Here is a 15,367-nt window from a genome sequence, read left to right as displayed (position 1 = left end):
GATGCTCTCTTAAGCTCTATCTAGCTATCTTAGACATCAGTCTAACTAAATTCCCTGAATATAAATTGTACTTCCGAATTTCGACCTCCAAGACTCCTTTTATAGAATATTGTCTTTAGATACTTCCAACCATCTTTCCAAACGACTCTCTCTCTCTCTCTCTCTCATTTGCTTATAGATCACATCTCTTGTGTGAGAAAACCCTAGAAAACTTGTCCATTAGTAAATCTCTAGGATAATTCCATAGGATTTCCCATATGCACTTTTATAGCACACTTCTATGGGATCGCACCCTAGGGTTATCCCAGGGTTGTTTATTTCATAGAGTATTTCTTATAGAGTACATTTTATAGTGTGACTCCAGGCAGAATGTCTACAATGCTCTCAGCTATATTTGACTCTGACTCTGACTCTATGCTCTAAGCAAGTGGAGCATGAAAAGTGCGGAATTCGATCTATAATCTGAGCCTTCGATTGGGTAATTTCCATAGGACAGTTTTGAGAGGTTACTCAGATAGATAAAAAGGTGGCAAAGACCTACTCAGATATAGGTGTTTGGTGATACCATAAGCAAGTTAGGCATCCCAAGCAGCTTAAGGGATAGAATCTGTCAGTCTTTAAGGCCTAAGCTGTTGATAGGATCTGGTTAAAGATAGAGTATCTATTATCTGCGTTTTTAAGCCATAAGACAGTAAGATTGTTTGAATTGTGGGCGCAGATAGCGCCGAGGTTCTGCGGCCAGGCCAGGCCAGGCCTTTGCTATGCTGGGACATTGCGGGACACTTGAGGGCGGGGGGGTATTGTCGTGTTGCTTTTCTTAAAATAACAATGAACGTCCGTTTGGTTGAATACGCGAATTCGTGAAACGCGACTTGCCGTCACTTCATTTTGTTTGTTTGTCGCGTATTTTGTGGGATAGTTGTATCGCAGCTCGACCCGCTTCCTCTTCCTCAGCTTGACTCCGACTGCGACAGTGCCTGCTTGGCTGCCTGGCTGCCTGCTTAGCGCTGTAAAGTATGCTATTAAATTGGCCGGGCAAACGAAGTCAAACCGAAAAATGGCTCAAAGCCTTCAATAAAAACCATTTGAGAATGTTTTACGGCATTTTGCAAAGGGTCGCTGATTTTGTTGCTCATTCCATTTCTATTTCCATTTCTATTTTTTTTTTAGCAACAAACACCCCTCTGTACCCCCTCTGTGCCACAGTGCGGAGCGGTTCGCCCTTGTCCTAGCTAGCTCGTAGTTTTCTAAGTCGCCGGCCGATTCGTTTCATCTGTCGTGATGATTCGTCAACAGATTGCACATTTTCAGCGGGTGTTTCATACCCTGGAAATCATGGGGAGTGCGAATTCGGGGCATATTGGTTTTCTCGAAACGAAGACCTTATGGTCTATGTGGATTATTCATTATTCCAAGGAGCGAGCGAGTAAATCGATTTACTCATTTTGGACTGAACGTCCGTCCGTTCGTGCATCCTGCCGTCCGTCCGTCTTTCTATTCGTCCGTCTTATCGCCCGTTCGGCCGCAGCTAGATTCTGTATATGCCTCAACTCTGCACAGGGTATCGCCTAGTCGTACCCCACACCCCTCTAGCGTACTCGAACTTGTTTCCCATTGATAGAGTGGGAACGGCTAGCTTCCCTGACTTTCAACTTCCCCCATTAAGCCATTTGGCAATTTGGGTTTTTATGCTGCAACAGCAACTTAATTTATTGTTATAACAGTTTTGTCGGCTCACATTCCAGACTGGGGGCTGGGAATGGCATGGGTGTAGTGCTATGCCGTGGGGGAGTTTTTCCCCATTGCCTCTATTTTTTTTTTTTTTTTTATCTATCAATTCGTTGGCTGGACCGCGTGTCGCCAATTTTGTTGTGAATGCTTTATGAAGAGATTTGCCAGAGTTTCATTATCTATTCAAATGGTAATCGTTGGGTATCCATTTCCTTTATCTCTCTGCTGTGAATTCACAAGTTTTAAAGCATACGGCTTGTTGTTGCCTAATTGAGGTTAGGCATTGGCTTTAGCACTTTTGCCTTTGACCAAACCCAAGTCTCTTTTGCCACGAAATCGTTCACTCTTTAGTCTTTCCACTCGTATCCATGGTATATCAACTATTTGACTTTAGACTTTTGAGTTCTTTGTTAATATGCATCCATCTATATCTATTTGAGCTTATGTAGATTTCATTTGTTCTGTTTCGCCAGCTCTACATCTCTTCAAGATTTATTTCTTAATATCTTTTCCTACATACACTCTATTCAGTAGTTAGGTTAGTTCACTAGGTTTTGGACTGCTCCCAATTTCCCTTCAGCTTTAAGCTCCAACACTTCCCTCACATTTCAGCTCATTTATTGACCTAACTATTAAAGTTTGTTTCCTTTTTAGTCTTCACTCTATAAGTTTCCTAGGGATTGGAGCTTAATTCAAATTTGAAATTATATTTAAAATTCTAAGAACTCTAATTTATATTTAGGTTTCATTCAGATCTCTGGCCTTTCACATAGAGTTAATAAGTTAAGTAAATACTTGTTTCCTTGTCGCCTTTGGCTTAGAACATGTTCAAAATCCTTTGTTTGTGTTGGGCAAGCGAAAACTTTCTAATAATTCCAAATCTGTTTCTGTGGCATTCAACCCCAGGGGGGCTATAAAAAGGATGTTACCGCATGGACCGACTGCCCAATGCTGGTTCATTGTGGAAATAGATTCGTAACTGATTTACCGTATAGCCACGCCCTAATTGGTGGGCGATTTAATCACTTGGTTTAACTAGGAACGAAGTATATGCTATGCTCCCAGCAGGGAGAAAGAGAGAGAGAGAGCGTGAGATCTATAGATCTATAGATAAACTAACTGATTGCTGTATTGACTGATTGTCTGATTGAGTGACAGATTGATTGTTTCTTTGTCTACAGATTGAATGATACTGATTGACTGTCTACTGACTGACTTGCGGAATGATTGGCAGCAGCTCAACTAGCTGATTCAGTGATTGATTAATTGATTGGCTTCTGATTGACTGATTGATAGAATGTTTTGCTTGTCTACTGATTGACTGATTAACTAATTGAATGATGGGTGAACCTATGATATAATTTATAGATTGATTGATTGGCTATAGATTGATGATTGACTGATTGTCTGACTTACTGACTAGTTTAAGTATCTAAACTTTGCATTCATACAGACAGACGAAGGGAAACCAATATACTCTCCTCCCACTTGAAGGTGAACGAGCATAAGCATACAAAAACAAAGGCAATAAACAAAAGTTTTCGGTTTGCCTGTCAAATGTATTCACAGACATCTATATATATGTGCATATACATGTGTGCTGGTGTGGGTGCGGGCTATGCTATATTCGGCATGCTGGCCCAACTGCTTATCGATAGCAAGCGATGACTAAATTAAGTTGTTGCTGCTATTGTCATTAATGTTGTTGTTGTAATTAAGAACGTTAAATCAAAATCAAAATAAAGCGCGACGCAACGCAACGCTAAGGGCGAACTCTCAAGCATTGTTATGAGCTCCTTGATATGTTTTGCTTGCTGTCTGACGAAGGACGACAAGAACAAAAGTCACGCACACTATAGAAATTGCAATAAGTGCGTGTGGGTGCGAGTGTGTGTGTGTGTGGGTGCTTATAATGGCGTTGCGCTTCAAAAGACAACACGCCCTGCTAACTAATTCCAGTTCAGGTGCGAACTGCAGTTGAAAACGGGCCCACAAGGGCGCAGTTAGCGCAGTGTCTAGGGTTGGGTTCTCTTAGAGAGGTTTGTATAATGATTTTGGAAGAAGCTTTGTAATTCTCTTGAATTTGTATCTTTTATATTATATTATATCGATACATACAAATTTAGAAATACAAGTTTTTTTTTATTTTTTTTTTTTTAGTATTATTACTAGTATTATTATTATTATACGAAAAAATATGAAAATAGGTCAATATACAGTGGCTCACAGCTTACTTTACCCAACGGGAAATCAAAATTCAATTTTTAACCCAATACAAATTTTTGAAAAATTCAAACGTAGAGTTGTTATTTCAATATAATAGAAATTAGATAGGAATGCGCTATAGCTAACTATACATACTTAACTATAGAATTATCGATACATAATTAAAGGGCCCTCGAGAAACAATGAGAGTGATATTAGAAGGAAAAGACTATTCAGTGAATTCGAAAGGCATAGCACAATTGATGGATCGGCTAAGATTTTTTAGTTTTTTTTTTTTTTGTATTCGATTTAATACTTTTGGTATAACAAATATATCGATAACCATCCTATATATGCAGAGCAACATATGTTAAATATACATCACAGTGCTCACAGGGTTCGGTTATGTATAGGTCTTTTTTCTCCTGAACCAAAGTATTTATACGCAGACTTATGCATAAATTCAAACCTTAAATCTTGTCTATCAATAATTTTACAAAGCGCAACGTTTGTGTTTTCGATATTCTTAAGCTATCGCCCAGCTTGTCTTCATTAAAAGCGCCCTCGAAAATGCGGCCCAAGTGCCAGTTTCGCTCCTGTACTATTTAACTTGAAATGAATGCAATACACGCGACCAGAAACAAAAGTTGAATCCAAGATAGAAAAGACAATGGACGAAACCGCAAAGGCAATAACACACACACACACACACACACACACTCAAACACACACACACACACAGACGCATACACATAGAGAGCCCTTTTATGTGTAAATTATGGGTTCGATATAATATTGACAAAGAATCAATAAAGGAAATGTCCTTAAAATTAATAGGCGACATTCTCAGATATCGAATTACTCGCTCTGTCATCGCTTTTAATTAAAATTTCTAGACAAGGGCGTGACACACACACACACTCACACACACAGAGAGACTCGCACACACATGTCGTGGTAAAATTTATGACTTCCTGTTAAGCGCTCGCTGATTAGTATCTGAGAGTATCTGAAGGATTCAGCTCAGACGGCGGCTCAGTTTATCAAATTGTCGCCTCGTCGCGAAGATTGACGGGCATAACTTTGGTCTGAGTGCCTTTGCCATGCCACGCCCACAACACTTTCGGGTCTGAGGTTGGGCTTTTGGTTTTGGTTTCGGGTTGTGCTCGCGGCACTTGAGCAGCTTTTTGTTAGCCTTTTTTCCTTGTGTTGGCGAGGATTTAGCTTAACATTGAGTTAATTTGCCTTGATGAACTTTTCCTCAAGGGTTAAATGCGCTAAAAGTTTGCTTTTGGCTTGACGAAGAAGAAGAAGAGCAAGAGAAATTTAAGCTATAAATTCTTTTAAAGTTGTTTTTATTTATTTTATTATTTGGGTTAATTAAGACTTGAGCTTTAAATTTCGTCAGTCAGAAATGAGAGATACTGAAACATGAATGAATTGATTGACCAAAGATTGACTGATTGATAAAGTAACAGACTTGAATGTGCGATTGACCTGATAGATGGTTAGTCACACTGAGGGATTTACTGAACGATTAACATACTGCAGAGTCATTGACTGATTGATGATTGATGGCGTACAGCTTAGACTGCTGGAAAAGCTACAGATGTTCTGCCTTATTCGAGAGATGTCTTTTAGGTTTAAAAGAAAGAGCTTCCTCAATTGAAATACTTACCGAAATCTAGTAGATTATCGTACAATAGGATGATATACATTTTTTCGCCTCAATCAATTATTTTATTTCAGTTCAAAGTACAGGGAGGAGGAACAAACAGTAGAAGTAACATTAGGCGACTTTTCTGAATATTTTTTGAAACTTTTATTTTCTTCGAATTTCTTTTAAAATTTGTTTCGTTTTATTTTGTTTTTTGTATTTTTTTTTCGTGCGAAAATAAATGAGTTTTTGCCAAAATTGTTGGCAATGATAGCAAAAGTATTTGTTGTTACAGCTACTATTGTTGAGGCTTATTTTTTGCGGAGCTGCCGAAAAAACGCGACGAGAAAAAAAGACAAACGAAGTGAGAAACACTTGCAAATTCCAATTTCAGCTTGTGCCGGGCGCCCCATGAAAAGTAAATTAAAAAATAGGTCAACAAGCAAAAACAAAAACTGCCTCAAAAATTAGAGCAAAAAAAAAAAAAAAAAAAAAACAAAACAATAGGAGGGTTCATAAAAAAAAAACAAGCAATCAAAAAAATTGAAAAGAAACCGGAGAATTTGCAATTCACGCGATGGTTTAACAGCCAACGTTTTTTTTATACGCAAATCTATCGAAGTGCAGGCGCCAGTCCCTTCGTAACCCTCACAGATAATATTTGGATTGCCGCCCAATCTATTTCGATTTGCCATGGTATTTCCGCTCTTAACCAAAATCAACTCTTATCGATACGCAAAATATCGATATCAGCTTGGCACTATATCAAAGATACTCGGATTGCAATCGATTGTAGAGCAACTTCAACTACAATTTCAATTGCAAATTCAACTTCAACTTCAACTGAAGTCGATGAAACATTTTTAAATCAAATATCTCCATAAATATTCTTCATTCAAGTTTTTCACATTCCATCGAAATGAAAATATATTTCATTTTAAAGTTAATTAAATATTTTGTGAAAAGTTTTAAAAAGTCAAGGAACGGATTTAATCAGTCGAAAACCTGGTCATATGAATTAGCTTTAATGAATGCTGACGGATAAGTTGGATACCCTGTGGCTCTTTGCAAAAACTGTTTCAGATTCTGGTTAATTAGGAATTAATATCTAAATGCAGAGCTGATCGACTACAATATACCCTTGAAAGACACTCTTAGGGTGTGTTGCTTTACCAGACCTTACAACTTTTCAGCTAATCTGACTGAATACCCTGTAATAAATTATACTGTCTGTGCATAAAAGCTATATTTAATACATAAAAGCTATATTTACATTACAGGGTATACATGCATATGTACATATGCCATAGTTATCATTTATCGAAAGAATGCAGTGCATTATACCCTGCCACGCACATTGCCATGTGAACAGGGTATACTTTAAATAAAACTTAATATTTTCTATGCAAATACGCTTGGCTATTCATACAAATGTGTGCAGAAGTTTTCGGTATTATTTAAAAGCCGACCAGATTTGTGGTTGCAAAGGTCGACAAGCCAAATGGAAGGGGAGCGGAGGAGGTGGATGTGTCGAGGGCGAGAGAGAAAGAGAGAGAGTGGGAGAGAGAGAGGAGAGTCAAAAAACGAGAGGAGGAAAAAAAGCACGAAACGTAAACAAACAAAGCGCACGGTATACCCCACTTACGTCTGCCCCACACACTCTCTGGCCAGGCACTCACTAAAAACATGCCACACGTTTTTTTGTATACCCTAGAAGCCATTGAGAAGTGTGAAATGAGGGTGTTTTGACTGTGGCAGTGTGTATGTAACGGTTAGAAGATCTATGTGAGATTCATTTGAATTGAGCTTTGCTTCAGAAATCTCTAGTTTTGGCTACACAATATCGATAAATATTATATCGATAACAATTATCTCTCTCTTGCTCTCTATTTACATTATGGCTTAGGAAAATCCAAAGTAAGCCTGGGTTCCATCTGCTGCCTGATTGAAGCTGATTCACACTCTCTTCGCTGCAGGATATTTGCTAGTCGGGCATACCCCATTGGCCATACACAAATTTCCTGTTTTTCATTTTTCTAGCAGCACAATTCACAGTGGCAAATTGCATGGCCCCCAGGCGCATGTTGTGGACGGACTCTCTAATGGCCAATTCCTTGACATACCAGAGTACACACACACACGCACACACACACACACACGCCCACACACATAGGCAAATAATTGTGGTTACAAAAAGCTCATGTTAAGTTTCAAAACGAGCGACAGAACGGGGTTACGAACTAGATGGACGAGTGTATGAACGTACTTAGAGTGGGAGATATATAGACAAAGAGAGAGTGAGAGAGAGAATATGCCGGAAAACGAAAACGTTTGAAAACCATAATTTGACTAAAAACCGTCTAGACGCGCCAACTAAGCAACTAACCAACTATCTTAATAAGTTGCTCGGCCAAAAACTTTGCGAACACAAAATCCAGGAGGAGAAGCAGACGAAGAACTAGACGAAGAAGTAGAAGAAGAAGCTGAAAGAAGCATTCAAGAAGTGGGATTGAGCTGAAGCCAGGAAGTTGGCGCCGCTGCTTTGTGGCATATACAATTTCGATAATAAGCAACAGAGCGCATTACGTGAGGCAGCCACGGAGGAGTAGAGAGTGGAGAGTGGGAGGTGACAGGTGGTGCCTTGTGGTGGGCGTGGCACACGTGTGCAATGCTAATGCGAGTCACGTCAACGCTGCATACGAAATCGTTGTAAAGTTACCAAAAAATAAAAATAGAAAACACGGAAAACCGAAACTTGCCACAAGTTGCTACCGCAGAGAAAGGCGGTAGGGAGTAGTGGACGTGACGATACCCTGTAAGTGCTGCGAAAGTGCATTCAAATGATATCACATGAGCTCGGCTTGCTATCTTCAAGTGTGTTGTTTACAGGGTATCACTGCGTCGCTTTGCAAGAGAGCTATAGACGTGAATATACCCTATAAATGCTAAAGTGCCTTAAATGAACTTGACTTGAATATACCCTGTAAATGCTAAAGTGCCTTAAATGAACTTGAACTGTCTTCAATTGCAGGGCTTTGCTTAAAATGAAAATGGCGCACTAGACTTATCTGTGAAATGCAGTGGTACACATTGATATACCCTGTGGGTGATAATGAAGACTCTTGCAGTGGTAAATTTACTAGAACTCTTGTTTTCTTGGCGTGAAATTGGTAGGGACTTATCTTGATAACGGTGTAAAGTGTCTGCATATCACTCTGCCAAAATGTATTCTTTCTGAATGTGGGAAGGTCTTCAGCTTTCTTATAGCTATAGAACGTAAGTTCATTTTGGATCTGCAGCTCTCTTTGGGCGAGTGGAGTAGACGTAGACATATCCAGTGACAAATTCTTTTCCATATTCCAATTTGATGGAGAGGGAAATCGACTAGTCAATTCGCTCTATATAATAGATCATTATAGAGTTTGCTCTCAAGGTTCAACGAACTATTTTTCGATTAGTCACAGCTGCCTAGTGTAGGGTATCCCAATTGCTATGTAAATTGTTTATTTATGGTGCTCTTTTCGCTCAGTGTAGCTGATGAATTGGCTTTCGCTTTACAACACTTTTGGCTAGCAGACTGTGAAGCCGGCCAAGAGCGATTTCAATTATTGCCAATGCATGTGGCGTATGCGTGAATGTGTGAGTGACATTGGTGTTTCAAGTACCAGCTACAACAACAATAACAACTACAGCAACAGCAACAACAAGAGACTAGAATAAATGCCTTTAAGCTTCTCATTTGTCGATTTGTGGATTGTCAGTTGTCATTTATGCCCCGCAGTGAATTGCTGTGCGTGTGTGTGTGTGTGTGAGTGCCTAGCACAATCAGCTAAACACCCACACATCCGCACACACACACACACTCGCTATTGTTGAGACAGAGAAAAAAACGGTATATAATCCATGTCAAAGTGATTTTTCACCTCAAGGGCAAATTTAACACAATAATTTGCACAATTTGTCAAAGCAACCCTCGGGCTAAATGGTATCATAAACCACAACAGCAGGCAGTCTAACACACACACCCAGCCACGCACACACACGCACATACACACTGAGCCAGTGGAAAAGTCAGAAAACTTGATTGTGCTGCGTGCAGTTTGGCGTCACGCCTTTAACTGCACATAGAGAGATACCCTGTAGCTATGTGGGGCGGATGGGGTATACACAGTTCATGCTTTCGCCTTGTTGACTATCTGTGTCCAACTGTTATATCTAAATTCTTATCTAAGCTAATCAGCATGACAAACTTCCTGTTGACTCAGCATTCACAATCAATATACCATATATTACTATATGCATACGAGGGCGGTCCCAGAACTACCTGACCTAAGGAAAGAACAAATTTGGGCGAATTTTAGTTTATTTTTTAACATTGTCTCCTTTCAGGTCAAATTATTTTTCTTGCGCCATTCTCTAGAAGATAGATTGTAGAAATATAGCATGAATTGACTATAGAGCTCATTGAAATACGCATCTACCGCGAGCTCTACTCTCACATTGTTTGTTAATCTTTCACTACCATCTTTCATAGAATTGATAATATAGCTGTTTCAAATACTATTTTAAAGCTAATTGAGCTATAGATGGATTTATATACTAGTTGACCTATTTAAGGCGTGGCACATTGGAAAATACAGACCTTGTGATGAACGAGTATTATGCAGTCAGTGAAGGCCTGCAACTTGGTTCTTATTATTGGAATTCGCACTCAATTAAACATGAAACTATTCAGAGAATTCAACATTCATTCATTGACTACTCGAGTGGGGGAAACCAGGAGACTTTTTGCTGAGACGTCAACGATTTGTGAGAGTTTTTAATTTGCGTTGATTTATTTATGGGTAATTTTACTTTGTTTAATCAAAAGTCATTTAAATGTTTTATTTTAAGCAAATAATTTATTGAAATCACAAACCGAAATTCGATTTCAAATTGATTTGAGGTTAATAAAGTCTCGCCAATTCGGACTCTTTCTCTCTCTCCCCTATCGCTCTCTTTCTCTCTCTCTCTCTATATATATTTTCTGGTAAATAAACAAGGCAAAATTTATATTTCATGTGTCGACGAGCCGGAAAAATTTCACTTTATTTAATAAAACAAGAGAAATAACAAATAAACAAGTAAAAATGTCGCAGTCGGGCGGCACCGACTGCTGAATACTCATTCACAGAATAAACACAGCTAGATCCATTTTACGATTTGTCACGCCTCCAACTGATATATAGAGAGGTTATCAATAAAAGTTATTCGTAAGTTTGTAAATTTTTAGCTTAATATGTAAAACCTGATGTTTTTCCCGATTTGCCAAGCTCTCAATGGGCGTAGATATATCCACCCAATATCTAATTGATTTTTGAATGCCGACTCTTGTAAATCTCTCAAATTTCAACTCTCTCAGAGATACAGGAAAATGCAACTTAAGACTTGCAACGTCCATATAAAGTAGATCTGGAAAATCTAAACACTTTAGGGTTGGAGCATATACACGACTTTATGTCTAACATTTCAAGCGTCTAGCTTCAATAGCGTTGCAATGGTCTGCATTCATACGGACAGACAGCAAGCCGGACATGGCACAAAGCAAATATACTCATTTCAGTTCAGTGAGTGCGTATCGAAATGAATTGAAATATATGAAAATATCAACATTTTCAGCATACTTTTCTCTCTCATACCTCCAGAATGGAGAGATGGAAATATTGCAAATGGGGAATTTCGCTGCGATGTTGTTGATCCAAAATCGCATTTTCTAGCACTTATCTAATTAAAAAAAAAAATAAATAAATAAATAAATAAAACTAATTTTTTGCTTTTGTGTGGCCCAAGGCAAATATTTGTTTCAATTAGCTCGAATTTAATATCAATTTTATCTGTTAAATGTCTGTCAATTGATGTTTTCTTAATATCTAATAAATAAATTTCATTTACAGAGAGAGAGAGAGAGAGAGAGAGAGAGAGAGAGAGAGAGAGAAAAGAAGAGAGCAGCGACGATTGCATTTCCATTTCCAATCTCTTCTAATTTGAAAGCATTGAGCTATACTTTATTTGTTTACGCTTTCAAGTTGAATGCTCACTCAAGATATGCAAAGAGAGCATATTAGTTTTTGTAACACGTTAACTCTTGCTGTCTGTCTGTCTCTATATCTGCCTGTATATCTCTCTGTACTATGTAGGTGAAGGAGCTCCATAATAATTTCAAGCTTTAGTTTCGCCCATTTTCATATATAACAGTATATTTAGTATCTACTAATATCTAAATAACCAGCACCATCGACATATAGTAACATGATCTCTGCTTACATCCCATATACCCGTTTCAGTATATTGATTGAGCAGAGCAATATAAATTTCAATTTCTAGCTAGTCTAAGAAAACACAAATAAAAATGGAAAAAATTCAGAATTTATAAACAGCCATAGTTAAAGAGCAGTGAATATCTATTGCTAGAGCTGATATGTCATAGCGAGTGACTACTGTATTTAGCTGTAAGTCGCTAAGAGTTCAGGCCTTTCCTTGAGATCTCAGCCTAACTAGCTGAAGGCTTTAAATTGTGGAGGTGTGGCAATTCATTCTGTGTGTGTGCGTGTGTGACAAGTGGAGAAGAAGAAGAAGAAGAAGAAGAAGAAGAATAAGCAGAAGTAGTCGAATGTCTGTTATTGCACAACAAAATGCATTAACTCAAACAGTTGCAACTGTTGCAGCGCAGCAATTGCTGAAGTTGCATCTGGACAAACGTCTTCCCTCTCACTCAGACAGGGTGTCTCTCTCTCTCTCTCTCTCTCTCTCTGTGTGTGCGTCGCACAACATTTTACATTCGATGACGTTTTCATTGCCAGATGCAACGTCAACAATAACAGAAAATAGAAACAGAAAATGGAAAATGGCAAATGGCAAATGGAATAAAGTAGAAAAACAGCTTCAGTTCGCATGAATAACTGACCAGGCGGCAGAAGACTGACTGACTGATGGACTGATGCGCTGACTGAGTGAGGGACTGAATGATTGATTGAATAACTGGGTGATTGACTGTGTGACTGACTGGTAGAATGATGGACTGAGAGTTTGATAGACTGACTGGATGTTGGACTGATTGATTGATTGATTGATTGATTGGATGCTTGAATGACTGATGGACTGACTAGCTGACTGTTTGCCTGATTGCTTGATTGACTGATTGATGGACTGACTCAATGAAAGAGGGATTGAGTGACTGACCCAGAGTGGGAATGAATGAATGATTGTCTAAAGAACTGACTGAGTGATTTATTGACGGATGGGTAGACCGATAGACTGACGAGTGATTGATTGATAGACTAACTCAGGGACTGATTGAGCGAATAGCCAAAGGACTAACTGAAGAATTGACGAAAAGATTGACTATCCGAGTCAGCGATTGGCTGAAAGACTGACTGCGAAAGTGAGTGACTGATAAACTGAATGATTTATTGATGCACTGATTAATTGATTGACTGACTAAAAATAACTGACTGACTTAAGTAAATAAAATAAGCTGCTTAAATTGTGTAAAACATTTTTATACGACACTCAAAATATTAAATATCTACTAGTCAATCATTATTTCAGTTTGAGTTTAATGAGTCTTGAACTTTCACTTGACTGAGTACAGATAGATCGACATTAATTCTTATCTCTACATTGTTCGAGAGCCTCTAGAGTGGATGATGAAATTCCGAGCTGAGAATCAAAGTCAATTAGGTTATCAGGTAGTTGATTGCTAAAATTGTTCAGCCTGTTCGAATCCCTCTAGATTGGTCGTGATCGCACCTCTAGTTCAGAATTCAAATTAATTTCTGCTAGTTGGGCACTTTGACTGGCTGTGTTCATGTCTTTAGATTGCTTGAGAGCCATTTTAATGGATGTTCACGAGTGAAGCTAAAGTTCGTTTGACTACGGTCTGCTAGTTGAGCACTTTGATTGACTTCCCGAATGCTAAGATCTCTAGATTACTTGAGAGCGTTTCTAGCGAGAGTACAGTTTCAATTACTTGCAGGGTATCTGCCGGTAGAGCACCTTAGCTGGCACCTTTCACCATTTGTTGTTTGTTTTCTTGGTTCTTATTTTGCGATTGCATATTTCACTTACCGGAACTGCAAAGCAGAACGATTGCTGAGCAAGCGATAAATCCAGCTGCGGAGAAGCAGAACGTCTGTCCATGCAGGGCCATGACTGCTGGGGCCGTAGCGGCGGGGCGGCGGGGCGCGGACGCGGAGCGGGGTGTGGGGCGGAGCCGAAAAAATAGAAAAAATAGAAGTCGGGCAGCAGTTGATGAAGCTGTTGTCAATGTCGTTGTGGAGCGTTTTATCTGGTTGTCAGCTAATGCACAAGAGATCTCACTCACTCACTCGCACACTATCACTATCTCGTTCGCGCTTGCACTCGAATGTGCCGGTCTACAGTTTTGGGGCCAAGTCAAGTTTGTATTCAAATTCAAAAAAATGGCATCGAGCTGAGTTTTTGAGTGGCGAATTCGTTTGCCAGCTTCATCGAGCTTTGGCTAGCTGAACAACAGCAGCTGCAGCTGCTGCAGCCGCTGCAGTCCCTTGGCCACATTCTCTGGCCTCACGCCTCACGCCTCACGCCTCACGCCTCACGCCTCTGCCTCTGCCTCTGCCTCTGCCACTGCCGCTGCCCCTCGGTCCACTGTCCTCTGGTGTCCTCCTGTGTCCTGTGTCCTGCTGCACATGCAAATTTTAATTTCCGTTGCTTTCTTCGATGTGCACACAACTGACATCCTTCATTTCCGTCCCGCAACACACACAAAACTTTCTTTGACTTTCTCTCTCGCCAAATTCGCTTCTTTTTTCAATATTTTTGTCACTTAACAAAACAACAACAAAAATTACTTGAAAAAAAATAACATTGCGCGTTTTCTTTACTTCAATTCAATTACTTTGCTGTCTTCATGTTTTTCAAGTTTCCAGCGTTTCTCTCGATTTTCCAATCTATTTTTGAAGAACTGAAAAATAAAAATGAAAAGAAAATTTAATAATTTTTTTTTTAACAAATTGTTAGTTAAAAAAAAAAAATAAATAAATAAAATAAATTCCTTTAGGTTTCATTTAACTTAAAATATCAAATTTGAATTTTGATATAAAAATTTGACATCAAAAATTTTGTTTTAAATTTATGTAATTCTTTCTCATGTTTATGTTTAAAAAATGTATTCATTTTTTTTTTTTTATATTTACTAAAATATTTATAAAATACCATTTTTTTTTATTTAAATTTTTTTTTTTAATTTTGTTTTTAATTTATATAAAAATAAATAATATATTAACTCTTTAATTTTCAGTTTTTTTTTTTTTTTTTTTTTTTTAAATCTTCAATAGCTTACAAATGGATTTGAAAGTTTCTCTCTTTTCAAAACGATCAAATTTCGTGTTATCTTTTGGCTAACTGTTTCTTTTATTGGAGAGACAGGTGCACGCGTCCGTTTGCATCTGCATCCGAATTGAAACTGAGTTTTGGCCTTGCTTAACGGCTGATAGTAGAGGAGCAGCAGCAATGGCAGTGAAAGCAGCGCCAGCAGCGGCAGCGGTCGGCAGCAGCTTCGTCTTCGTGTTCTTCGAGTTCGTGACAGCGAAAGCCGAAGCTGGCCAAACAGCTAGCCGAATACTGGCGACTGGCGTATAAGTGAGAATGTTTTGGGTAATTTGTCTGTGAGGGAAATTTGATAAAAGCTAGATTTCCCCTTATGCAAGTGAGAACAGTGCAGAAAGCTAATGTTTAATATGTATTAATTTTATAAGT

At 38.7% G+C, this 15,367-nt stretch overlaps 1 protein-coding gene across 1 annotated transcript in view; it reads right to left on the bottom strand.

Moving 5' to 3' along the window:
• CARPA (Carbonic anhydrase-related protein A) overlaps positions 1-15,111 on the bottom strand; it is a 28,528-nt gene extending 13,417 nt beyond the window's left edge. Inside the window, exons 1-2 of the mRNA XM_018016970.2 lie at positions 14,952-15,111; positions 13,700-14,573 (exon numbers count right to left, since the gene is read on the bottom strand). Coding sequence (XP_017872459.1) covers positions 13,700-13,781 — 82 coding nt within the window. The 5' untranslated portion in view covers positions 13,782-14,573; positions 14,952-15,111. The remainder of the gene's footprint in view (positions 1-13,699; positions 14,574-14,951) is intronic.
• Between the last annotated feature and the right edge of the window lie 256 nt (positions 15,112-15,367).

This window comes from Drosophila arizonae, chromosome X, assembly GCF_054131065.1.
Source record: "Drosophila arizonae isolate 15081-1271.41 chromosome X, UAZ_ARI_1.0, whole genome shotgun sequence".
In the NCBI taxonomy this organism is placed as follows: domain Eukaryota; kingdom Metazoa; phylum Arthropoda; class Insecta; order Diptera; family Drosophilidae; genus Drosophila; species Drosophila arizonae.
The sequence above is the reverse complement of the archived record's forward strand: the minus strand, read 5'-3'. Positions and strand labels throughout refer to the sequence as shown.